This window comes from Ochotona curzoniae, unplaced genomic scaffold (assembly GCF_017591425.1).
Source record: "Ochotona curzoniae isolate NIBS_2020 unplaced genomic scaffold, NIBS_Ocur_1.0 contig_883, whole genome shotgun sequence".
Lineage (NCBI taxonomy): Eukaryota > Metazoa > Chordata > Mammalia > Lagomorpha > Ochotonidae > Ochotona > Ochotona curzoniae.
Genome location: NW_024466599.1, coordinates 30076106 through 30103974, shown reverse-complemented (window position 1 = coordinate 30103974; position 27869 = coordinate 30076106). Strand labels below are relative to the sequence as shown.

Sequence of the window (27869 nt, the reverse complement as noted above, 5' to 3'; positions counted from 1 at the left end):
TCTACTTTTGAATCTGGCTTCCTACTCATGCTTCTAGGAAAGCAGCAGATAATGACCCAGATGCTGTGGTCTGTACTACCCATGTGGAGTTCCAGGCTCCCAGCCTCAGCTGTTTGTAGCCATTAGGGGAGTGATCCAATGGGTAGAAGAAGGTGGTTCTCTCTCTGTGCCTCTCTGTCTTGCCTTTTTTAAAAAACCATTTTAAAGATTTATTATTTTACCTGAAAGAATTATGGGGTGGTAGGGAAAGGATTGATAGAAGTCTTGCATCTGCTGGTTCACTCCCCATATGACTGCTGCAGCCAGAGTTGGTCTGATCTAGAGCCAGGAGCCAGGAGCTTCTTCTGGGTCACCCATGTTGATTTAGGGGCCCAATGCCTTGGGCCATCTTTTACTTTCCTAGGTTGTTAGCAGGGAACTGGATTAGAAGTGGAGTAGCCAGCACAAAAACTGGTGCCCACATGGGATGCTGGTACCACAAGCAGAGTATTAGTCTGTATTGCTGCCAGGTTGGCCCCACTGCTTCTCTGTCTTTTTAACAGTGCCTTTTGAATCAATGTGTAAATCTTTAGAAAAAAAAATTTCATATGGCAGTCAATGTGTATTCCTGGAATACACCTGCTAACAATGTAAGAAGCAGAATAAATCAATCTGAAATTTAAAAAAAAATGCTAGGTTGCTGTTGTGGTGTAGTGGGTTAACTTGCCACTTGCATCTCCAGTCAGTGCACCCTTTAGGCTCCCGCTGCTGTGCTTCCAATCCAGCTCCCTGCTAATGCACCAGGGAAGACACCAAGAGGTGGCCTAAGTACGTGGGTCCTTGCCATCAGTTGAGAAACCTGGATGAGTTTCAGGCTCCTGGCTTCTGCCTGGCCCAGCCCTGATGGGAGTGAACCAGCAGATAAGAGATTGGGAGACATCTCTCCCACTTTCAAATAAATAAATTTTAAAAAGAAAGCACATGCTTTGCAAGGTAGAGAAGAAATGATGCATATATTCCATTACAAAATCTTTCAGTCATGTTAAAAGTGTAGATTACAGTATGATGAACTGTACCTCACACCCAAAATAAGGAATAAAACAGTTGAAGTTCTGAATGCCTCTTTTTCATTGAAATCCTTTCATTTTCTATGTTTCCATATATTTAAAAATATATTTGGTGTCTGCATGTACTCCTATACACATAAAAGATGGTATTGTTTTGCATAATTTAAACCATTGCCGTGAATGCTCTCTTGAATGGAATCTGCAGCTGGCCCTTTCAGCTCACCTTTATGTTCTGATGTTGATTGCTTAAGTGTAGCCTTTCATTTTAGCTGCAATATAGAGTAAGCGCTGATTTATTTGTCTTTCAGTTCATAAGAATCTTGCTATTATGGTTGTGCCATAGTGCAGTTTGTTCGTGTCTCAGTGCACATAGAGGAGAATTTCTTTAATGCATCTACCTTGATTGTAGTTGCTGTATTGAAAGGTATGCACATTTTTCTGAGATGCTCTTCTCTCTGTCTAATAGTTGTGGTGATATATACACTCACTGGTAGTGAATGAAGATTTTATTTCTCCATCTCCTTGCCATTTCCCCTGGTTGTCAGACTTTAAAACTTTGCAAATCTAATGGAAATGAGTAATGCCTCATATCCATATTTTAAAAATATTTATTTATTTATTTATTTATTGGAAAGTCAGATACACAGAGAGGAGGAGAGACAGAGAGGCAGATCTTCTGTCTGCTGATTCACTTCCCAAGTGACTGCAGTGGCCAGAGCTGAGCCAATCCAAAGCCAGGAATAAGGAACTTCTTCTGGATCTCCCATGCAGGTGCAGGGTCCCAAGGCTTTGGGCCATCCTCAACTGCTTTCCCAGACCACAAGCAGGGAGCTGCATGGGAAGCGGGGCCGCCGGGACATGAACTGGCACCTGTATGGGATCCCAGTGTGTGCAAGGCGAGGACTTTTAGCTGCTAGACCACTGCGCCTGGCCCAACTCATATGCATATTTTTAACTTTTTATTAACAAGGTTTATTTAAAATATGAGGAAATCACAAGTAGAGTTGGGTCATGTTCAAGAATAGAGTGGCCTAGGAGGGGAAAGATGGGAGAGAAAGATATTTCCATCCTCCATCCTGTGTCCACAGGAAGAGAGCACCCTTCCTGTTGTCAGGCTTCTTAAGAAAGGGGAGTGGTTACTTGATACCATCCCCAGTTCCGGGATAAGAGAAGTGCATCCTGGGTGAGGAGATCATGTGATTGGCAGGTAGGCAGATAGGATTATATAGGTTGGGGAGGTGGGATTTCAGACCATAAACTTGCTACCTAACTGGCTCATTTCATTCCCCAGTCAGAGATTTTTGACCCTTCATCTTAAGGATTGCTGCAGGATGCAGATTCATCACATCTCCTGTTGCTGCCTCATGGGACTTGCCTGTCCTGGGTTTGGAAATCTCTCTGTCTCACCTAATGGGTGCATCTCACAAACCAGAGAACTTCCAGTCAGTGCAGTAGCTGTGTCCCCTGCCTAATCATTGTCATTCAGAGAAGTTGTTGCTTTCTGAAACAGACAAGTTTATCAGTTAGCATGAGCAAAATTGGAAAGAAATTGCATATGCGATGCTATTTAAGAAGGGAAGATTGCATTTTGTTAGTTCCCAAATGCTGGGTGGTGATAGATTGCCCCATGCAGATTATAAGATCATCTAGCTTGAGTGTAAAGATGTTTAATACCCCCTTTCTTTGAACACGTTACAAGAGAGTAGAGATGAGAGATTCCACTAACCATTGCATAGGCTGCTCCTTGTTCTACAAATATATATTCTATTTTCTTAAATTAGTTCACTTTATCTAAAATTTCTGTTTTGCTTACATTTCTGTCTTTTAAAAATATTTAATTACAGGCCCCGGCGCGGTGGCGCAAGTGGTTAAAGGTCCTCGCCTTGCACCCCCCGGGATCCCATATGGGCACCGGTTCTAATCCCGGCAGCCCCGCTTCCCTTCCACCTCCCTGCTTGTGGCCTGGGAAAGCAGTCGAGGACGGCCCAAGGCTTTGGGAACCTGCACCCGCGTGGGAGACCCGGAGGAGGCTCCTGGCTTCGGACCGGCATAGTATCGGCCCGTTGCGCTCACTTGGGGAGTGAATCATCGGACGGAAGATCTTCCTCTCTGTCTCTCCTCTCTGTATATCCGCCTTTCCAATGAAAAAATAATAAAAATAAATCTTTAAAAAAAAAATATTTAATTACCTTTTTGGACCTACTACATGGGATGGAAGAAGCCTGAATCCTTCCTCAGAGGATCCAAGGTCATTGGAACAACAGCCAGGAACCCTAGGCAGTCCTCAGAATCAGAAAAACAGTAAACTTCCTTCGGGACAAGGGAGAGGAGCTTTCTCTGGTCCTTACATAGTTCCAACTCTGGTCCCCACCCTCTGCAATGACCAGGGTGGCTCCAGAGGCCCCCCCCCCCCAACACACACACATACACACACACACACACACACACACACACACACACACACACACACACACACATTGGAATAGATAAGCAGAGAACAACAAGGAAAGATTGGTCAGCATGGACTCACACATACCTTACTATGTAGAACACAAAGAACAAGTACGCCTCACCAAGGTATGAAAGATTTCTCTGCACACCCCTCCTAAAACTGTTTTGCACCTCAATTGTGAAAATGTCATTGAAATAGTCACAGGATGTTGTTAAGAACTTACATGTAATTTTAACGTATTGTTTACTCAACACTATGTCAATTAATTCCATAACGTTATATATTGTTGCTGATGAAGCTTTTAATTGATCGAGATTTTACTCTTTTGGCCCTACCTTCAGACCAGAGAAGGTCTCCCCAAGAAGCCGTTGAACTTATCTGGACAATAAGATGCTGGACTCTATGCTTGGTATATGCTTACAGTGAAAGAATCTCAGCTGAACTTGAACTGTGATTACACAACAAGGTGGAGGAATCCACCATAGGGGGAGGGTTAGGAGAGGGGTGGGGGAAATCCCAGTACCTATAGAACTAAGTCTCATGATACAATGTAATCAATAAAGAGAGAAATTTTAATTATTTTGGTGCTCACAGCATGGTTCAACAGACTAATCCTCCACCTTCAAGAACCAGCATCCTGTATGGGTGCCAGTTCATGTTCTGGCTGTTCCACTTCACATTCAGCTCCCTGCTTGTGACCTGGGAGAGCAGTAGATGATGATCCACAGCCCTAGGACCCTATACCCACTTGAGAGACCTGAAAGAAGCTCATGGCTCCTGGCGTCAGATTGGCTCAACTCCAGCCATTGCAGCCAGCTGGAGACTGAACCAGTGGATGGAAGATCTTTCCCTCTCTGTTTCTCCTTCTTCCTGTAAATCTTTCAAATAAAAACAAATACTTTTTTTTTTTTTTTTTTTTTTTTACAGATTTGTTTATTTTTTGGAAAGTCAGATATACAGAGAGGAGGAGAGACAGAGAGGAAGATCTTTCGGCCCATGATTCACTCCCCAAGCGGCTGCAATGGCCGATGCTGTGCTGATCCGAAGCCAGGAGCCAGGAACTTCTCCCGGGTCTCCCACACGGGTGCAGGGTCCCAAAGCTTTGGGCCATCCTCAACTGCTTTCCCAGGCCACAAGCAGGGAGTTGGATGGGAAGCGGGGCCGCCGGGAGTAGAACCAGAGCCCATATGGGTTCAAGGAGAGGACTTTAGTTGCTAGGCCATGCCAGGCCCGAAAACAAATACTTTTTTAAAAGGAAAAAAAAAATGTATTTGAAAGACAGAGGAAGAAGGAAAGACAAAACTCTATCTGCTAGTTCACTCCCCAGATGGCTGCAGTGACCAGAAATGGGCTGTTCCTGAGCTAGGAACTTCATCTGGGTCTCCCATGTGGATACAGAGGCCATCTTCCACTTCTTTTCCAGACTCATTAGCAGGAAGCTGGATTGAAATAGAGCAGACTGAACTCAAACCAGTGCGCATATGGGATTTTGGTGTTACAGGCAGAGGCTTAACCTGGTAAGCCACGGCACCAGGCCTCTGTAAGTATATATTCTAAGGCCTGTTGGTAGTCCATGACTGCTTAAGACTGAGTGTCCACAGAGTTGGGTATTTGCTGTAGAAGTTAGCCTGAAGAGTAGTCCAAATTACCTAAAGCATAATTGGGTTTTAAAAATTAGCTTCTTATGACATATTGATATCTTCTTTTTTGTTCTTTAAAGATTTATTTTTTTTAAGATTTTAAAAAGAGCTTTATTTAGATAAATTCACAAATTATAAAATTCTATTTAAGCCATAAGTCTAATAGTTTTTAGTATGCTCACAAAATCATGTCATCAATTTTAGAGATTTATTTATTTTTATTGGAAAGGCAGATCTGTAGAGAGGAGGAGAGACAGAGAAAGATCTCCCATCCTCTGGTTCATTCCCCAGATGGCTGCAATCTGAAGCCAGGAGCCAGGAGCTTCTTCCAGGTCTCTCATGTGGGTGCAGGGTCCCAAGGCTTTGGGCTATCCTCCACTGCTTTCCCAGGCCACAGGCAAGGAGCTGGAAGGGAGGTGGAGCAGCTAGCATTAGAACCGGCACCCATATGGGATCTTGGTGCGTGCAAGGCGAGAACTTTAGCCACCAGACTACATGCTGGGCCCTAATCTCTTATAATATTGTATTAGAAGAACTCACTATGGAGGTCTACCATTAACAGCTTTCAGAGAGGGTCAAGAGAGGAGCTGGGGGCAGGACAGGGGGCAGGGGACACATCTGTCTGAAAATATAGCAGCCTTGATATGGCAAGAGCAAAGCCTTTACTTTTCTTTCTGCTCTATGAAGAGGTTATTTGAGGTCTTTGGTTCACAGGAGTAGGCAGACGTACCTCTCATGCGCAACCAGGAGACAGCAGCAGAGTTGTCTTAACATGCATTGTGTTCGCTGAGGCCAGGCCACACAACCACAGGCTCTGGTCCCTGAGGTCAGAGATGCAGATGTGTCTGAGACCAACAGCACATGAAAGGACAACCCCCAAAGCCATCAGTGGGGTCCCCACCTGCAGCTCTAGGCCCCCGCTCATTCCCCTGATTTCTTTTAAAATTGAGATAATTGACATAATGTACATAAAATGCTTTCAACCATGTTTAAATAGAGTTGGATAAGGTTTGACAGATGTGTGTATCTGTGTGATGACCCTTCAATTCAGGATGGAGAACATTTCCTTCTGCCTTACTGCCTTAAGTAACCACTAATTACTGTCAGTTTGTGTTGCCTGTTCCAAAAACTAATGTGACAGGAGTTGTACATACCTTTTCATGCCTGTCTTGTTTTTTTATCATGAATTTTTTAGAAAAATTTATCTGATTGTTGTTTGTATTATTAGTTTATTTCTTTTTCTTCTACTATTGAGATAGGCAAGTGTTTGGCACAGCTGTTAAGGCACTATGAGGGACTGGTGCAGTGGATTAAGCTGCTAGTTGTAATGTTGGCATCCTGTCTATCAAAGTGCCTGTTCAAATCCTGGCTGTTCTGCTTTTGGTCCAGCTTCCTTCTGATGTGCTTGGGAAGGCAGCAAACGATAGCCTGAGCACTTGGGCCCTGCCACCAGTGTGGGAGATTGGAATGGCATTCCTGGCTGTTGGCTTTGGCCTGCCAAAGCTCTGCCTATTGTAGCCATGTGGGGGAATGTATCAGCAGATAGAAGACCACATTGAATTTTGGATGCCTGGCTTTAGCTCCAGCCTGCATATTTAGGGAGTAAACCAGTGACAGAGCGACTCCCTTCTTTCTGTCACTCTACCTTTCAAATGGTCTTTAAATTGATCTCATTTATGTAATATTTACTGTTTTAAAGTATGCCATTTGGGGGTCAGTATTTTTTTTTAATTTTTTTTTAAGATTTATTTTTATTATTTTTTATTGGAAAGGCAGATATACAGAGAGGAGAGACAGAGAGGAAGATCTTCCGTCCGATGATTCACTCCCCAAGTGAGCGCAACGGCCAATGCTATGCCGATCCGAAGCCAGGAGCCTCTTCTGGATCTCCCACGCGGGTGCAGGGTCCCAAAGCTTTGGGCTGTCCTCGACTGCTTTCCCGGGCCACAGGCAGGGAGCTGGAAGGGAAGTGGGGCTGCCGGGATTAGAACCGGTGCCCATATGGGATCCCGGGGGTGCAAGGCGAGGACCTTAACCACTTGCGCCACCGTGCCGGGCCCGGGGGTCAGTATTTTTGCAAGCACTGTCACCATCACAGAGCATTCCCATCATCCTTGTAAGACATCTGCCTGTTAATCGGCACACCAGTTTTCCTCTTCTGCTCCCCTAACAATTACTAGGATATTTTCTTTATGAATTTGCTTATTCTGAATCTTTTGTATGAATGCAGTTACAAAATAGGGAGCCTTTTTCTATCTGTCTTCTTTCATCTGGCACGGTGTTTCAAGATTCATCCGTATTGTATTTCTCTCCTTTTATGGTTGTATGGTTAATGCCACATTTTGTTAAATTTTTTGAAAAAGATTTGCTTGAAAGTCAGAGTTATAGATGGAGAGAGAGAGAGAGATCTATTTACTGATTCACTCCCATTGACTGCAATAGTCAGGGCTGTGGTGGCCCTGGGTATCCCACCTGAATGGAAGGGGCTCTGACAGTTGGTCTATCTCTCACTGCTTTTCCCAGGATTGGGCAGGGAACTAGATCAGATGTGGAGCAGCCAGGACTTGGACTGGTGCCTGTATCAGATGCTGGTGCTGCAGTTGGTGCTTTTCCTACTCTGCCACAGTGCCAATCCCTCCTTATTTTTATGTTTAGAGCCAACCAAAGCCTCTTCCGGTTCTCCACGCAGTTCATAGCACACTATTATAATCTACACTTATTCTACTGTGTTGTAGATTCTAAAGCCACTATTTCTTTTAAAAAAAACTTTTAAATGTATTTGTATTTGAAAAAGAGATCTTTCATCCATGCCCACAGTGTCCAGGGCTGTGCAGGTTCAAAGCTAGAAGCTAGAACCCAATCTGGGTCTCCCATGTGAGTCACAGGGACCCAAGTGCTTGAGCCATCACTTGCTGCCTCCTGGCTTGTGGATTTGCAGGAAACTGGAATCAGAAACAGAGCCAGAACTAGAACCCAGGCCACTGCAGTATGAGATGTAGCCACTTGACACCTTTACGAGCACCCACTTCATGCCTGTCCCTTTGTGTGGACTTTTCATGCATTTGTCAGTAAAATTGGCTCACGGTTTTCCTTTTTTGTATTGGCACTGACTGGGTTTCAGATGATTTCATCAACTTTTAAAAATGAGTTGATGTGGAACTAATGTTGCAGCGCAGTGGATTAAGCTAGTGCTTATCAGAGAAAGAAAATGAGAATCTTATTTTTCAAAAATTTATTTTACTTGAAAGCCATATTTACAAGGGGAGAGACAGGTGCGTGTGCGCGCAAGTGCGCGCACACACACACACACACACACACACACACACACACAGATTGATCTTCTATCTACTGGTTCACTTCCTGAATGGCTGCAGCACCCAGAGCTGGACAGGTGGAAGTTGGAAGCCAGGGGCTTCTTCCAGACCTCTCCACGTGAGTATAGGGGTTTAGGCACTTGGGCCATCCTCCTCTGCTTTTCCAGTCTCATCAGCAGGGAGCTGGATGGGAAATGGAGCAGCCAGGACTCTAACTGGCATCCATAGGGGATGCTGGCACTGCAGGTGGAGAATTAGCTTGATATGCCACTGTGCTGATCCCAGAATGAGAATCTTCTATCTCTTGCTTCACTTCCCAAATGGTCACAACAGCTGGTCAGGGGTAGGCTTAAGTCAGGAGCCAGGAACTCCATCCTGGTCTCACTCATAAATAGTAGGAGCTTAGGCTCTTTATAGCTGCCTTCCCAGGTGTGTTTACAAGGAGTTGGATTGAATGCAGAACAGCTGGGAGTTAGACTGGCACTCTGATGGCGGGGGGCATACCAAACCACAGCCTCTCCACCACAACACCTGCCCTTCTCTTTGCCTTTTAGCTGCAGTGCGCACACCCAGCCCTGATTCCCATGATTGTCGTTCCTGGGCACCTCCCTTTGCACCCTGGTGGGATTCTACCCGGATCACCAAAGCACCTTTCAGCACCGCATGCGGACCCTCCTCTCAGTTTCCACTCTCAACCTGTTGGCTCTCTGGCCTTTATTTTGGTTTTGAATATTTTAGTAGTCCTCCTTATCTAGGTCTTGTGCTTTTTGTCTCTTCCCCACCAGTTGTGCCAATAACAGCTTGGAACCTGTTTACAGATGTATAAAATAAATAAATATGATAAGGATGGCCAATATGTGGACCCTGAAGAATAACAATATATCCCTAAAAATTATTTTTAAAATCTTGTCAATAGTATTTGAATGCATTCCAGTTTTGAAAAATTGAGCCATTCATAGTTACAGTAAAAAATGGGTTTCTGTGATAGGCATTTGTCTCCCAGTTGAGGTGTCTGGGTCCCATATCAAAGTATCTGGATTTGGGGCTTTGGCTCTGTTGCCAATTCCAGCTTCCTGCTAGTGCTTTTCTTGGGAGGTGACAGTGATGGTTCAGGTGGTTAAGTGTCTGCCCCCAAGTAGGAGACCTGGAGTAAGCTATAGGTATTTGCAGAATGAATGAGGAAACAGAATCTCTCCACTCCCACACTTTCTCAAATTAAGAATTTTAAAAGGCAGTCTGGCGTGATGGCTCAATGGCTAAATCCTCATCTTGTAAGTGCGGGGATCTCATATGAACGTTGGTTCGTGTTCTGGTTGCCCCACTTCATATCCTGCTCCCTGCTCGTGGCTTGGGAAAGCCTTGGGACCCTGTTTCCATGTGGGAGACCTGGAAAAGGTTCCTCTCCATAAATCTGATCTGCCTTCCAAATACAAAGAAATTAAAAATCTTCAAAAAAAAAAAAAAAAACCTTAAAAAGTGGCTAGCTTGGTGGCATATCAGTCTTCTGCCTGTGGTGCTGGCATCCCATATGGGTGCTATTTCATGTCCTGCCTGTGGTGCTGGCATCCCATATGGGTGCTATTTCATGTCCCACTTGCTGCACTTCTGATCCCGATCCCTAATAATAGCTTGGGAATACAGTGGAGGATAGCATAAGCCCTTTGGCCTCTGCAACCCAACAGGAGACCTGAAAGAACACCCTTGCTTCCAATGGACCTACCTCTGGCTGTGGTGACCATCTGGGGAGTAAACTAGCAGATGGAAGGTCTCTCCCTCTTTGTAATTCTTTTTTTAAATTTTTTTAAAAAATTTATTTTTATTATTTTTTTTTTATTGGAAAGGCGGATATACAGAGAGGAGAGACAGAGGAAGATCTTCCGTCCGATGATTCACTCCTCAAGTGAGCGCAATGCCGGTCTGAAGCCAGGAGCCTCTTCCAGGTCTCCCACGCGGGTGCAGGATCCCAAAGCTTTGGGCTGTCCTCGACTGCTTTTTCGGGCCACAGGCAGGGAGCTGGAAGGGAAGTGGGGCCGCCAGGAATAGAACTGGCACCCATATGGGATCCCGGGCGAGCAAGGTGAGGACCTTAACCACTGCGCCACTGCGCCGGGCCCCCTCTTTCTAATTCTTACTTTCAAGTAAAATAAATAAAACTTTTCGATCCGGGTGAATGATCTGTCTGATGATTGTTTGAATTCTATTGGCTAGGATTTTGTTGAGAATTTTAGCATCAATGTTCATCAGAGAAATAGGTCTGTAGTTTTCCTTCTCTGACGGTTCTCTGTCCGGTTTTGGGATTAAGGTGATGTTGGCTTCATAGAATGAGTTTGGAAGGGTTGCTTCCTTCTCTATTGTTTTGAAGAGCTTGTAGAGGATTGGGGTTAGTTCTGTTCGGAATGTTTTGTAGAATTCTGTGGTGAAGCCGTCTGGGCCTGGGCTTTTTTTCGTTGGGAGATCCTTGATGACTGTTTCAATCTCTGCCTCGGTTATGGGTTTATTTAATTCTTCAGTTGCCTCCGGACTGAGTTTTGGTAAGTGGTGAGAGTCCAAGAACTTTTCTATTTCTTGGTGATCCTCAAATTTGTGGGAGTACAGTTCTTCGTAGTAATTTCTAATTATTTTCTTAATGATTGCAGTGTCTGTTGTTATGTTGCCTCTGTCATCTTTAATGCTATTGATTCTCACTTTCTCTTGTTTTTTTTTTTTTTTGGTCAATCGGGCCAATGGAGTGTCTATTTTGTTTATTTTCTCAAAAAACCAACTTTTTGATTTGTTGATTTTATGTATAGTTTTTTTTTATTTCTATTTGGTTTATCTCCTCCCTTGTTTTGATGATTTCTTGTTTCCTATTGTGCGTGGGACTCTTCTGCTGCTGTTTTTCCAGATCCTGGAGGTGTGTGGTTAGTTCCTGTATTTGGCGTCTTTCTTGGGCCTTGACATGGGCTCCGATTGCGATGAATCTACCTCGTAGCACTGCTTTGGCGGTGTCCCACAAGTTTTGGAATGTTGTATCAGAGTTTTCATTGGTTTCCATAAATTTTTTGATCTCATCTTTAATTTCTTCTCTGACCCATTGTTCGTTTAATAGCATATTGTTCAATTTCCAAGAGTGCCTATATTTCCTGGGGGGTTTTGAGTTGTTGATTTCCAGTTTCATCCCATGGTGGTCTGAAAGGGTACATGGTATGATACTAATGTTTTGGAAGTTGTTTAGATTCGCTTTATGTCCTATCATGTGGTCGATTCTGGAGAAGGTGCCATGCACCGCTGAGAAGAATGTATTAATATTCAGAATAATAGTCCCTTTGGCCTCTGCAACCCCACAGGAGACCTGAAAGAACACCCAAATAAATAAAACTTAGGAAAGAAAAAAAAATTAAAAAGATTCCTGCTCTTATAACTCTTTACTCATCAACATTCTTGTTTTTCCTGGGGGTAACCACTGTTGACAGGTTGATAGCCTGGTCCTTTTCTGGAGTGCCAAGAAGACCAAATGCCGAGAGACAAACACGTTCCTGCCTGATGTGAGAAGAGTAAAATCAGTCAGGGAGCTCTGTGGTGGTGGGAGAGAGAACGAGACCCAGGAGGGTAATAGCAGCTCCTGAAAACTCCAAGCCTCCTCCTGCACAGCCATTTCTCTGACTTTTCCATTCATCATCACCTTCCCACACTGCCTGAAGAAGTGCCCTTCCACAGCAGGCAAGAGTAAACACCGTTTAGAATGTTTGTGAAGAACATGGAATGACACGTGTACATTGATTATAGCTATAAGGAAATACATGAATCCTAGCCTGGAGTCAACATATGGCATAATCAATAAGCACATTTCATTAATGTCATTTATTGACTGTCTGGCATGAGCAGCTTCAATCTGCCTCAGCTCTCTCATTTATAGACAGAGAGGGTGGTAACTAAACCTGATGTAAATAGTCATGAGAATTAAATAAATTGATAGGTAAAAATTTACAAAACAATACTTACTTGGTATTTGAGTAAGTATTTAATATGTGCTTTTTTGGTTCTCATTTGGGTTAGGAGATAAATCTATTTCATTAGTATAGATTCTTTTTTCTGTAATGTGCTTGAACTGGATAGAGAAAAAATAATCAAGTGTTTTTTTTTTTTTGAACCCAGTATTTCCTTCATTGAACCAATTGTAGAGAAAGCTCTTGTATGATCATGAAAGATCCTAGGCCCTGGGGTGGATGTTAGTGCAGTTGACTAGGGATTTATGATGCCGTGTATTATTATACTGTGAGTGCTTATTCGAAATTATGATTGGAAGTACGTCCTACATTTAGGTCTGAAAGCTTGGGGTAGGAGAGGTGTAGCTTTCCCTTTTGTGGCACCCTGTGATTGTACAGGTTGATTCAATCTGCTGACAGCTCCATCGTAGTGATTTGCTTTTGTAGATGGGCATGCTTTTTACTCTGTCTTGAAAGGTATTTTTTAAGTTGGAAAAATAATATGTAGACATGGTATAGCTTTTAGAAGTACAGAAGCACATAAACCAAAAAGTGAGTTTGCATCCTGCGGTGGTTTGAGGATTCTTTTCTAGAGGCAACTGGTGTTAAAAGTGTTTTTTGTTTTGTTTTATTTTAGTTTATTTATTGGGGTCAGGGTTGTGGCATAATGGATTAAGCTGCTGCCTGCAGTGCTAGCATCTCATATGGCCACCAGTTCAAGTCCCAGCTGCTCCACTTCCCATCCAGCTCCTTGCTAATGCACAGAAGCAGCATCAGAAGAGGACCGAAGTGCTTGGGCCCCTGCACCCATGTGGGAGACCAGAAGAAGCTCCTGGCTTTAGTTTGACGCTGCCCCAGCTGTTATAGCCTTCTGAGGTGTGAACCAGCAGGTGAAATTCTTCTCTATCTCTCCCTCTTTCTTTGTAACTCTTTCAAATAAATAGGTATTTTATTTATTTGAAAAGCAGAATTACAAAGAGAAAGGGAAACATAAAGAGCTTCCATCTACTTGTTCAATTTCCAAGTATCCAAGATAACTCAGGCTGGGCCAGGTCAATGCCAGGACCTTCATCTTGGTATGTCACCTGAGTGGCAGAGGCCCAGGAACATGGACCACCCTCCACTGTTTTCCCGGGTGCACTAACAGAAAACTGGGTAGGAAGTAGAGCATCTGGGACTTGAACAGGTACCACATGGGATGCCAGTGCTGCAGGCAGGGGATTTAGCAGCTATGCCATAGCACCATCCCCTTAACAGTTTTGTACCTTTTTTTTTTTTCCAATGTACACATGTACACAGTTGTATTGTAACATATATACTGCTTTGCTTTTTGCTTCAGCATTTTTTTTTTTTTGAGGTTTGTGTATTTGAAAGGCAGAGAGCAACAAAGAGATCCTCCATTTACTGATTAATTCCCTAAATGTTACCATTAACTGGGCCTGGACCAGGCTGAAGCTGTGAGCCTGGAACTCTGTAGAGATCTCCCACACAGTTGGCAGGGGCCTCAACACTTGGGCCAGCTTCTGTTGCCTTCCCAAGCATACTAACAATGAGTTTCTGGGAGTTAAAGTGGTGGTGCTAGCATCCCGTATCAGATGGGTGGCTTAATTTGTGCCACAAAGCTGGCTCCTAGCGTTTGTCTTGAAGAAAGCTCCACTTCAAAGTACAATGTTGTGCCCCTTCTCTTTTCATGGTCACCTTGGATAAGATTGAATCATAAAATTGCTGATGTTATTCAAATATTAGTTATTTGAAAGGCAAAGTTACAAAGATAGAGAAGCAGATATTTCTGCTGATTCACTTCCCAAAAGGTAGTAACAGCCAGGACTTGGACAGGTGGAAGCCAGGAGCAAAAACTTCATCTGGATCTCTCACGTGAGTGGCAGGGGCCCAAGCACTTGGGCCATCCTCCACTGATTTCTCAGGCACATTAGCATGGAGCTGGGTCAGAAATTAAAGCAGACAGAACTTAAACTCGCATTGCTATGGGATTCCAGCATCACAGGCAGTGGCTTAAGTCCCTGCACCAAAAGTAAATAGTAAATTTACTTAATAGTAAATTCCCTTAATAGTAAATTCTGGAAATACATTTATGTTATCCATCTCACAGATAGGCGTTTATCTGCTTTTTAATCCTTGGGTCTTGACATGTTGTTGTTAATATGAGAGTGTATGTAGGGTAAGTTCCTGGAGTGAATGACTGGGGCTCCTACAAAGTCTGAAGCTCGGTAGGTCCTGCTAGTTGCTTATATGAGTGGTTTTAATAATCTGTACAATGAACATAAGCATGACTCCTGAGAGAAGACATAATGAAAGGGTGGAGCATCCAATCTTATGCCTCAGTCCATTTTGCGCTGCTGTAGCAATACCATGAACTGGGTGGTTTATAATGTGTTGGTTCACAGTACAGCAAGCTGGAAAGTTCGAGATCAAGTGGCTGGAATCTGGCAAGGACCTTCTTTCTGTATCATCTAATGGGGAAGATATCACATGTGGAAGGGAGAGTGGGAGAAAGAGTAAGTGGGAACTCACGGGTGTAAGCCTACTTCTGTACCAAGGACCTACTCCTGTGCTAGCTGAGCCCACTGGCCTCAGAGGGATTCACCCTGTCTGCAGTCCCCCTCCCAAGGCCATTATGGTGGCAAGTAAATTTTAACAAGAGTTTGAAGTTGGTGCAAACACGTTTTGAAATCCAGGCCCAGGTTTTTCATAGTATACACTTTTCCGTGAACTTTTTGAAGACCTCTCACATGCATGGATTTCAAATTATTTTAAATTAGTTTTGCTCTCAAATAAGTTTATCTTTTAATTCTGTTTTCAAAGCACTCATGTGTGTGGAAGTATAAGACATTTACTTATTTGTGAATAAATAAGTGCTTACTTGATTTTGTGTTAAAAAAGAAAAGAGTTTTGAAGGCTGCAGACCTTCAAGCCATAGCACCTCTCTTTGCAGTTGATAAGACATTGACTGGATCTGTGTGGGAAGAAATTTTGAGCTCAGGAGTGGTTTATAGTGATAATAATCACAATTTATTGAGCACATACTAATTGTCAGCCTGTATTCTCAGCTCCTTACATATGTTTCATTTAATCCTAACAGGTTCTATTATTATTATTATTTTCAAAGATTATTTTACTTGAAAGGCAGAATTACACAGGCAAGGAGAGTTAGTTTCTATCTCTCTCTCACACACACACACGGTTCTGCTCATGTGGTGTCGATAGTTCTGAAATGCTGCTGATAGCACTGCTCCAAGGGTGAGGAAATCCTTCCAAGGTTGAGTTGATTGGCTGTCATTGTCCACCTCTGAGTCTCCATCAGCCCAGAAATTTGTCAAGTTTCGCTGGGGTAGCTGATCAGTTTGTTCTGCCCTCCATTCTCAGCAAACCAGTGAGTACTGGGGCCCAGCTCTGACTTGCTCAACATATGCTTGACCCTCACGTACCACACGGGGAGCTGCAGCCTAGTCAGAGCAACCCCAGTAACCCCCACTGAACTGGACCCCCAACTCTGGTTCCTGTGCCTGTCAGCATGTGCAGTGAACTGCTCCAGTCTGCCGCATATTCCATTGAGATCTTGTATACATCATTGGGCATTGAAACCTAAGAGCTCAACTGACTCAGCCTCCAGCACACACGCCTGCCAGTGGGTGCCAATTTCTGTAAGCCACCCCCCAGTCCTGGTTCTCCTGTTCACCAGTGGGAGTTGCAGCCCATTAGAGAAAAGCCCACAACCTTCCCATGGACCAACTCTCTGCCCCGGGTCTCACACTCTCCAGGTGGTTCTGTGATCTAGCTTGGCAGGACTTGCCTTCAGTCCCAGCACTTGCCAGCTGATGTTGTGGCCAAGCTAAACCCACCTGCCTTTATTCTGGCTCATGCACGTACCTGTGAATACAATTGACTACACCAGCCTTGCTCTCCCCCAACCCAGTTCACATGTAGGCCAACAGGTGTGGTATCCATGCCGAGCCTTGTCTGCCCTTAGTTCCAACTTTCATGCTCACCAGCATGAGTGATGGCCTAGCAGTAGAGTCCCCACTACTTCCCTACCAGGCTCAACCCCCATCCTGGTCTCGCATGTGCTGGTGGGGGCTGTGGCCCATTTCACCTTGGCATTTGCCAGGTGCTGTAGTCTGGCCTGGTCTGGTCTGCCCCCATTTCTAGCTCGTGTTGGTTAGAGCTGCCACACAACCTGGTGTAGTTGGTCCCCAGTCCTGGCACTAATATGAATTGGCTGGTGATGCAACCAGACCCAGCCTATCCTGCACTCTGTCGTGGTTCTCAGATCTGCTAATGGGTGTTATGAACTGGTCCAGCCTGACCTACCCCCATACCTGAGCCACATGTATACCGGCAGATACTATAACCTGGTCTGCTCTGAGCTGTTCCTTGCTTTGGTTCTTGCGCTCACCTGCAGGGACTACACCCTGACAAAGGAGTTCCTCAGATTCCTTTAATTGGATATCTCAGTGGCAGATATCATGCACCCTGGTGGGTCCTTGGTCTGGGCTGACTTAGTCCACCATCCACCTCCTGTCCTGGCAGGAACAGTAGCTTTGCCCAACTGGTCTATACCCAACCCAGTTCTTACTGTTGGGTGTTACAGACCAGCCACATAGTCTGGATGGACTGTTTCCACTCTCACTGGGCCACATGAGAGCTGCATCAGGGCATGGACTGTGTGGCTCAACAGGCTAATCCTCCACTTTCAAGCACTTGCATCCCATGTGGCACCAGTTCTAGTCCAAGCTGCTCCACTTCTCACCTAGCTCCCTGCTTGTGGCCTGGGAAAACAGCAGAGGATAACCCAAGTTCTTGGGTCTGTGCACCCACATGGGAGACCTGGAAGAAGCTCCTGGCTTCAGCTCAGCTCAGCTCTGTGCATTGTAGCCATTTAGGGAGTGAACCATTAGATGGACAATTTCCCTGTCTCTTTTTCTCTAATGTTCTTTTACAATAAAAGTAAATAATTCTCTTTAAAAAAAAAAAAAAAACCTATGGATTTGAGTGCCCCAGCTTGTGCACTGCAGTTTCTGACATGTATGACCTTGACAAAGATGCTTCACCTTTAGACTCATTTTTATCACTTGGAAAGTAGAGCTGTTAGGGGAACTACACTGCACAGATTTGTTGAAGCATTGAATGTGCTGACAGCTGTGAAGTCAGTAGGATAATCCCAACTGAAGGGTCCCAATGATCACAAAAATACTTTTAATTTTTACATATTTTCTTTTATTTGAGAGACACATAGATGAGGCTCTCCCGTCTTTTAGTTAATTCCTGAAATTCCCACAAAGGCCAGGGTTGGGTCAATCCAAATACAGGTGCCCAGAGCTCAATGTAGATCTCCCACAGGCAGCAGGGATTCCCCTATTAAACCATCTCCTGCTGCCTCCCAGGATGTACATCAGGGGGAAGTAGGATCAGAAATGGAACTGGGACTGGATATTGGATGTGTCTCAAGTAGCATCTTGATTGCTGTGCCAATACCCACTTCAAAGTGATAAACATCATTAGTTAGCCGCACAGTTACAGCTTCCTCAAAAAAAGAAATAGAAGCATGGCGTCCTCCAGTATTCTTTCTGTCTCTTTTTTTTTCTGTTTATGTTTTATAGGAGCCCGTGGGAGTACCTCGTTGTGTGCGGTATTGCTAGGTAAACAGTATCAGTTTCCCAGCAGTTGGTGGTGGTGGTGGCTTTGGCGAGGATGCCATTTGGAGACGTGGGGGATCTTGGCAGGCCTGGTGGTGTTTGTGGTTGGAAACTGCCTTGGTGTAATCCTGGGTGAAAGTGATGCCTGGGGTTTTGGCTGATTTCTGACTTCAAGGAGGAGTGCTGGGGAAACCGCCGCTGTCTTGGGGCTGAGTGGGAAGAACCCAAAGGATCTCATTATGGATGGAGGAGTTTGCCTCTTGGAACTTCCCTCCGCAAGAGATTATTCCACACCATTTGAATTCCCTCTTTTCTAATCGGAATGATTTTGGCTGCTGGTGGAAATAATTAGAACATGCTGTGATATTTTTGGGCACGGTTACAGTTTTTTCTCCTCTTCTGAAATTAATAGAATGAGGATGTTAGAGCTGAGAGGGCCCTTGATGGGGGGGGAGGAGAATTGTCCCCCAGAGAGGAACAAGCATTGGGCTCTCGGGGAGTGGCCTGGTACTCTTATAGCAGCTAGGAATCAATGTGTTCAACCTTCAGGTCAACACAAGTAAACTGTTGTTATTCCCGGCTGTCTCCTCTCTGAAAAGCTTGAGATCAGGATTGTGTCAGATTTCTGGGTTTGATCGGATTTTTGGAACATGTGCATATACCCAATGAAATGTCATGATTTATTTTTGAAAGGTTTACATATTTATTTGAAAGGCAGAGTAACAAAGAGAGATGGTGTCAAAAGACAGATATTCCACTTGCTGCTTCACTCCCCATATGGCTGTAATAGTTAAGAGTGGACCAGGCCAAAGTCAGGAGTCAGAACTCTGTCCTGGTCTCCCATGAAAGTGGCAGGACCCCAAGAACCTGGGTGGTCATTCGATGCTGTCCCAGGTGCATTTGCATGGTGCTGGATTGGAACTAGAGCAGCTAGGAATCAAAATAACACTTTGATGCCAGTATCATAAGTGGTGTTTTAACTTGTGCCACAATGCTAGCCCCAAGATAGCTTTTAAGACATTTTTTTTTTCCATTTATGTTTCATTTGATGTGTCATTCCATAAATGGCTGCAACAAGTAGAGCTGGACTGGTCTGAAGCCAGGAACATGGAGTTTCTTCTGGATCTCCCACATGGGTATAGGGGCCCAAGGCCTTGGGCCATCTTCCACTGTTCTCTCAGACCAAAGGCAAGGAGCTGGATGGGAAATGGGGCAGTCAGGACATGAACTGGCACCCACATGGGATGCCAATGCCAGAGGCAGGCAGCACTTAGGATCCTAAGAAGTCACTAAGAGATGCATGACGGGGAGGGAGGGTTGTAGAAACCAGGGAAGATAAGCATTATTATTCCAAAGAGTGCTTATTCAGGTTCACTGCCGTCCCAGTTACCAGTGTCTTAGTAATAAGGCCATTTTCTTACCTTGATGTGTGAGAGGTGTTCCTCTCGAAAGAATCTTTTTGGCTTCCTATGTGCAGGAAAAATGGCAAGTATCCTTTCCTGCAGTTAAGATATCTTCAAGTGATTTCAGCTTGAAATAGTCAATATGGCAGTTTTGCATGTTTTCCCTTAACTGCTTCAGCAGCAATCAACTTGGAATTCTCATTGGCTTATCACAACAAGATTTATTTCTTGTTCATGAATCGTACGTATTCCGTCTGGGTCAAGATAGACAAGGCTTCTGCTTGTTGTCCTCGGAACAGCCACTCGGGGTACTGGGATGATGGAAACCTTACCATTTTGCAGCAAGCCCTTCAGGGTTCATGCTGTCCAGATTTTTATGGCAGGAAAAGTAATTCACACCCACTCCTTGCTTTCATCCTGAAAGGTTACAGGTTATTGGTCAGAATTGGCCACATGATCCTGTGTTACTACAAGATTGGAAACAAGGGGCAATACGTACCATATTCAATGAAAATTACCAGGAGGATACAGAAAAAGAAAAGACTAACCCATATCATGGCTGTCCGTGCACATGAAGGTCTGTAGTAGTTCACATGGAAAAAGCTGGTGAGAACTGAGGTCATGCAAGGCAGTCGGTGGTACTGGGTGCCACACTCTGCCAAGTATGTGGTGCCGCTTGCCACGATTGATACAGCCTCTGTCTACTGTCTTTGGATCTTGTCAGTCAGACTTACAGATTTCCCTCCCCCCCCCCCCCCGCAAAATCTCACATCTACATTTTTCTTTAGCCACTACATTTTTCTTTAACCATTCTTAGTTTACGTGCCATAATAAACTTAGGCAGCAGGCAGGGTGTAACCCATAGGCTTCTGTTTGTTGATTCCTACCACAAGCACATTTACAAAGACTCTGGAAGCATTTTCCAAAACTGCTGTATGAAGGAACAGTCCTTGCAGGAAAACAAAAGACCCTGTCTGACACTGCACACGCTGCAGGATACTCACATTGTATCTGAGCAAATGGCAGGTCCACCCGGCAAAGGACATGGGCCACAGAGCAGGTCTGTAAACATGGGAGAAAGCATTCATCGTCCTTCACGACAAAGTGGGGCTTTTGTAAATGTGGCAAAGGTCTATCTACAACCTCAATAAAACTGTCAGTGAAACTTTGGGAAAATAGACAGTGCTCTGTGCTGCTTGGGGAGGGATATCATTAGTGTCCCTGCTGATAAGAGTAGCTTGGCAAAATCTCCTTTGATTTGGTGTATAATTCCAAGTCTGGATATAGTTGCACATGTGTGAAACGATGCAGAAAGAATAATATTCACTGCATCATTGTCTTTGGTAGCCAGGAATTGAAAACTACATAAACATGTATCAACTGGAATGGTTAAATGAATTACAGGATAATTGATGTAATACTGTATCATCATTTAAGAAAAAATCTGTAGGATTTTTTTTTTGTGTGTGTTTGTTTTTTGAAAGGGGGAGAGAAAGAAAGGAGAGGGGTTTCTATTTGCTGCTTCACTCTCCAAGTGGACACAGCAGCTGGGTCCAGGCCGGGCCAAAGCCAGGAGCCTGGAACTCCAACCAAGTCTCCTTCATTGGGGGGGGGGGGGGCAGGAAAGCCTTCCCAGGTGCATTTGCAGGACACTGGGTTGGAAATGGAGCATCTGGAACTTGAGTTGGTGCTGTGATATCCATACTCTTTTTAAAATCTTTGTGAATCAGAATCACAGGCGTATGAATGCCTATTCTAAGAATAAATAAAAAGAAAATAAATACAGTGAATCTTAATGGCACTAGAAAGCCCTGCAGTATGGCATCATGGTTAATTGTATCTGATGATTTTTAGAGCAGTTTGTATTCTGTGAAATGCACTTTGAGTAATTCTTTTAGAAAATGTGGTCTCCTGATTGCCATTCTGCCCTCTTTGCTTTCTTCTATCAGTTACAGGTTTGGGTCTGGGTCTGTGAGAAGAAAGAACTGTGTGGGGCAGAATGAGTGATGGTATCACAATGACTTTTAATTGAAACGTACAGTTGTCCCCAGGTCACTTGGCACTCTACCTTGCTGAGGTTTGATTTATCCAGCCTCGGAGTGTGGGACAAGGGCCAGGATGGTCTGGGCCCCGAGGTGGCGGCTTTTGCTTCGACAATTCTACTTTTTAGCTGTAGGAGACTGTGTAAATATTGTCAGTTTCAATGTGTGCAGTGATGTGGATGGGTTGGTAAATACTGCTCTGGGCAAAATGTAGTCTTACGTTTAAAAACTGCGGTGTGCAAAAATAATTTCAAAAAAATAAGCAGTAAAGCTGACTTCACTAGGAAAAAAGTGTCTTTTGTGGAAAATCATCAGTTTATTTTTCACTAGGAACCTCATAATGAGAATGGTAGTGTCAGGGCACTTGTCTGGGCTGTGGGTTTGTGCAATGCCCCCAGAAGTTCCTCTATCAGCCTACTGGAAAAGCAGGGGGATATCACATTTTAGGAAATAATATTGGGTTCCCTCTAATTTATCAAGAAATAAGTCATCGAAAAAATCAGAGGGTGTGTGTCCTCTGTGGGTAAGGAAAGAAATCTTTCTGACCTGGCTGGGACTGTTGAGCCCCGAGGTCCTCAGAGAGCAATTGCAACTGCATACTGTGGTCGGCTGAGTGCAAGTGTGCTTCAGGCTGCCCTGTAAGAGAGGGTTTTGTTTGTTTGTTTAAGCATTAGTGACAAAATCAGCAATTTTAATGGCATTGCATATTGTATAATGTAAACGAGGACTCCGTCAAGTTCAGTTTTCATCTGAATTGTCACATCTTGTTCTGTTGCTTCCTGGTGGGTCTAATGACATTGATAAATGCTGTCCTCGATGTTTTCTGGAAAAGTAATTGAATTGGTGTGTGTGTGTGTAGTACTATCTGAAGAAATCTTAACACTGTTAAAATGCTTAAAAATAAAATGATCAATCCTCCCTTTGTTCCCTTGACAGGGTAATTGAAGCTATCTGCATAGGCTGGTTCACGGCGGAGTGCATCGTGAGGTTCCTCGTCTCCAAAAACAAGTGTGAGTTTGTCAAGAGACCCCTGAACATCATTGATTTGCTGGCAATCACGCCGTATTACATCTCCGTACTGATGACAGTGTTTACAGGCGAGAACTCTCAACTCCAGAGGGCTGGAGTCACCTTGAGGGTGCTTAGGATGATGCGGATTTTTTGGGTGATTAAGCTTGCCCGTCACTTCATTGGTCTTCAGACACTTGGTTTGACTCTCAAACGATGTTACCGGGAGATGGTTATGTTACTTGTCTTCATTTGCGTTGCCATGGCAATCTTTAGTGCACTTTCTCAGCTTCTCGAACATGGGTTGGACCTGGAAGCATCCAACAAGGACTTCGCCAGCATCCCTGCTGCCTGCTGGTGGGTGATTATCTCTATGACTACAGTTGGCTATGGAGATATGTATCCTATCACAATGCCTGGAAGAATTCTTGGAGGAGTTTGTGTTGTCAGTGGAATTGTCCTATTGGCATTACCTATCACTTTTATCTACCACAGCTTTGTGCAGTGTTACCATGAGCTCAAGTTTAGATCAGCTAGATATAGCAGGAGCCTCTCTGCTGAGTTCCTGAATTAATGCATCGCAAATCAGTCCTTGCATACCCGTGGTTTGATGGGAAAGAGTTGATGCTGCTTCATATTCATGTGTTTCTTGCTGGTTGAGCACTGCAGTGGCATTGTCACCATCTTGGTAGGGCAGAAACAGTCCTTCCTAGCTGAAGAGATAAAACTGTTTACATCTTGCGGACTAAATGGCATTGAGACCGCAAAGGAAGGATAGTGACCCCTCGAGTAACCTTGAAGATTTCATTTGTGTAGACCTGATTTGTCTCTTCCTTGCCTTGAACAGTTACCTTTGTTTTTTGAAAGCACATTCTTTAAACATTTTTGAGAAGGCAGGTACTCTATTGCAAACGCTTTTCCATCTTCTGAATTCAGAAGAAGCTTGGAACTTACAGTGTTATATTTTTTTGAGAGTAACATTTTCATTTCTAAATGTTTTATAATTTCTCATATCAATGTCAGAAGTATTCTGGAAACATATGTCACATGCAGGAACTGTTGAGCAAATACTTAAAAATTTTTGGCTAAAATTGAAACTGTATAATGGAGCTAGACACAAGCGACAGTGCTATTTGAGAAACTTTTCCAGTGTACTTCTTTACCCCACTCTGTCTTCATGTTCACCTCTGCGCAGCTTCATGGAAGCTTGGCTGTGTCCTCTCTGTTGTACTTTGAATTTCTTTTATTGCTTTACTGAAATGATTCAAAGAATGTATGTAATAAGAATCAAGAGGATTTTGTGTTATTTAACATTTCACTGAATAATTTTCACCTTCATAGCTGTTATTTGCTGTTAATTGTCCTGACATTTAGATGTCCAAACAAAAATATTTCTACCGTAAACATGAAAATAGAAAAAGTTTGATGTTGCTCAAGATTATATGCCATATTTATCCTCCTCTGCTCTTAACTTTTGCCCCAAACACCATGAATTTAAAAAGACATCTAAGATGAAAGCATATTCATGTAGCCTTTTTGATACCAAAGTCATACTTATGTGTTATCACTGGAGTATCTTTAAAAAAGGAAGTAGATATTATTGTACTCTTAGTTCCTGTGTAGTTCAGTCAATTTTAAGTCAGCTAAAAGCAGCAAAGACATAGTTATTTGATCTTCACCATTATGAATCACTTCTACAACAAAAGCCTTCTTGAAACAATATTGGGTAATATGCCATTTTAATCTAGTGATGTTATTGGGACCGGAGAGTATAAAACCAATGGTTGTTTCATGCTAATTTAGTCAGAATGAATTTACAATTTTTGCTTTTCAACCAATTGATATCAAACAGTCATGTATAAGCACAAAAAATTAAAGCTATAGATTCATGAATCATTTAGGGTATAACCTGTAATTTATCAAGGGTATAAGAAAGAAGCTGGGCAGGGGTGGGTAGAACAAGGGGAACCCAGATCTGTTTATTAAAGAGAAGCTTACCCTTAGAGTATTAGCCAGCCTTTAGTTCAGACCTGGGGCAAAGAAGGATGCAGTTACGAAGGAGCTGGGGCTCAAACCTGGACCTCCAGAAAACATAGCCCAGCATCTAATCCTTCATATGCCTCTGGGATCTGAGAAAGCCTGGGGAAGCTGCACTTCTTTGCCATTATCATTGCTGAGATAATAACAACAAAACCATTTCCTTTCGCCTAATTTCCTTTCCAGCAATTATGTGATATTTTGGCCATTAAAGATCTCACTCCATTTTCCCTACTCCTTTCCACTGTTAATGATACTTTTTATATAGTCAGAATAAATTGTTATTTATTGTATATTTATTGTATTTTACTATAATTGAATTAAATGGCATGGATTTATTTTTTTCTTTCTTATTTGGATTAAGGCTTTGTGATTCATGCAAATAATATGCAGATGGTAATATCGCTATGATGTTAATAATAAAAATGTAACCATCAATTTTACCAGGACTGGGACCTCTTGATGTGAATGTGTTTTTATCTTCCAAGGTAAATCCTAACTATTTTGAAGCTGGAGTTCTTTCTCATGTACCATGCCTTCACATCCCCACAGAGTGTGCTACACACAAAGTTTTAATTAATTTAGGGGAAGAAACTTCCATGAGAAGAGCCCAGGAGAAGCACATATCTAGACATATCCATGCATAGCCACACATATGTGAATGTGCCTGTGGACTTTGAGCTGTCTTTAGGTAATGTGAGAAACTTCTTGTTTTTTGTCAGACTAACTACAGGGCCACAATAAGCATGTTGGAGAGATGCTGATGACAGCTTAGTGGACTGTGTCTCAAGGAGGAGGCTGGGAATTTGCTCAGAAAGTCCGTTTTGTCTTTCTGAATGTTGTAGCTGCTTGGGATGAGAAGCATTTTCTTGTAACTGTCCCTGAAGGTTTCCACTTTCAAAAAAATCGCTTAGTAACATTTCTTTTTATTTCTCTAAAAGTTATTTACTTTTTTTATTTAGGAAATATGGTTATTTTTTTCAAGGTTGATTTATTTATTTGAAAGGTAATGCTGCAGAGACAGAGAGAAAGAGAGGGACTCCATTTGACAGTTGTTCCCCAAATGATCACAACAACCAGAGGTAGCATAGTCAGGTTCCGGGATCCAGGAGCTCCTTGTGAGCGGGTGGCACAGGCACAAACACTGCGACCATCCTTTACTGCTTTCACAGGCACATTAGCAAGGAGCTGGTTTGGAATTAGAGCACCCGGAAATAAAATTGGTTGCCCCTATGAGATGCGTCACAGACTGTGGCTTAATCCACTGTGCCACAACACTGGTGCCTAAAGCGGTATTTGTCCCCAGACAACTTCAATAGCTAGAGCTGAGCCAATTCAAAGCTAGGAGCCTGGGCTTTCTTCTAGGTCTCCCCTTTGGGTGCAGGGGCCCAAGAACTTGGAGCCATCTTTGTGCAGCTCTCTTAGCAGAGAGGTGGATGGAAAGTGGAACAGCTCAGATTCCAACCAGCACCATTTGGGATGCTGGTGCCACTGACTGAAGTTCAGCCTGCATTGCCACAGCACTGGCTCCACAATACTTGATATGGGATGAAAGCGTCTTAAGTGCTAGGCCAAATACCTGCCCCATTAGTTGTGCTTTTACACCATTTCTCGTAATTTCATTCTTTGTGCTAGAAATGCTTCCATTGGGATCTGTGTCAACACCAGTGAGATTTTATCTGAAATTAGAATACCCAAAGTAGAAAGAGGAAGCTGAATTTTTGCTGTTTTTACCACATGTGGGCTTACATGACGTGACTTTATATGTAACTTGCTTTGTCTCTCTAAAATGGGATTTGTGGTTATGACTTATTTTAAAGGACATATTATAAAAAAAAACACGTTTTTCTCATGCTTTGTTTTTATTGTAGATTGCTGATTTAAGTAATTGCATTTACTTTGAGGGTTAGAGGTTACTAGTAGGACCTGGCGTGGTAGCATAGCAGCTTAAGTCCTTGCCCTGCACATGCCAGGATCCCATATAAGTGCCAGTTCTAATCCCAGCAGCCCTGCTTCCCATCCAGCTCCTTGTTTGTAGCTTGGGAAAGCAATAGAAGATGGCCCAAATCCTTGGGACCCTTGCACCCACATGGGAAACCCGGAAGAGGTTCCAGGTTCCTGGCTTCATATTGGCGCAGCTCCAGCTGTTGCAGCCATTTGGGGAGTGAATCAACAAATGGAAGATCTTCTCAAGCTCTCCTTTTCTCTGTATATCTGACTTTCCAATTAAAGAAAAATCTTTAAAAAAAATAGTTACTAGTAGTCACACATTTGTAGGTTCCGTTTTTGTGTGTGGTTTATTCATTTTATTTGAGTTAGAAAAATGGAGAGAGCAAGATAGCAAGCTTCTATTTGCTGGTATGCTCCTCAGACAGCTTCAAAGGCCAGGGCTGTGCCAGGCTCAAGCCAAAAGCCGGGAACTCTGTCCAGTCACCTTCACGAAGTGCACAGGCCATCTTCTGCTGCTTTCCTTGGTGTATTAGCAGGGAGCCAGATGCAAAGTGGAACAGCTGAGACTCAGATTTGCATCCCTGTGGGATGGCCGTGTTTGTTACTTGGCAAAGCTCAATTCACCGTGCCACAACACTGCCCTCTGTAGGTTCTTAACAAGTAGTAAAATGCATTCTCTCACAGTGTCTGTCATCAATATAACATTTCTTCTCCTAAACTCCTGCCCATGTGTCTTACCTAGATTTTCTGTGATCTTGGAGAGGCAGCAATGAGATTGAATTTTGGTGTTGGAAGAATTTTCTTTCTTGGTTTAATGCTATCTAGAAGCAGCTTATTTTATCTTCTTTTCTATAGAGAAATGACAAAAAAAAAAAAGAAAGAAAGAAAAACCTGAAAACCAGCTGTGCACTGTTGAACTCTGCCAAGGCACACCCAAGGCCTGACCTCAGCTGGGTGTTGTCAGGGTCCTCTGGCTTTATCGGTGTATATTCATTTATGATATGGATACATTATCCTACTAGGTGTGGTCCCATATCTTACAGTATCCTCACAACTGTGGAACTAATGTAGTCCTGGAAGCCTTTTGGTAGACTCTACCCTTTGTGTACACCCTTTGTCCCCTACAGTTGCTAGCGCCAGGGGACTCTGCTCCTATCTGGTTCTGATGTAGCCATGGTCACTCTAAATGTTCAGTTCTGGCCTTCAGGAACCCAATTTCCAGACTTTTGGTTCAGTACTTTTAGATATACTTTTTTTTTCTTTTTTTACATCAAATGGCTTGAAAGATTTCTAAAAATATTCCCTTTGGTGCTTTGGTCCTCCCCTCCCCCTTGCAAAGTCTGATTAAAAAGCAAATG

General features: G+C 43.4%; 1 protein-coding gene across 2 annotated transcripts in view; it reads left to right on the top strand.

The window, feature by feature from the left end:
- Positions 1 to 23098, top strand: part of KCNG3 (potassium voltage-gated channel modifier subfamily G member 3) — a 53873-nt gene extending 30775 nt beyond the window's left edge. For both annotated transcript variants that reach the window (XM_040993993.1, XM_040993992.1), the window contains exon 2: positions 22453 to 23098. In XM_040993993.1, the coding sequence (XP_040849927.1) occupies positions 22453 to 23098 (646 nt within the window). The remainder of the gene's footprint in view (positions 1 to 22452) is intronic.
- Positions 23099 to 27869: the final 4771 nt, after the last annotated feature.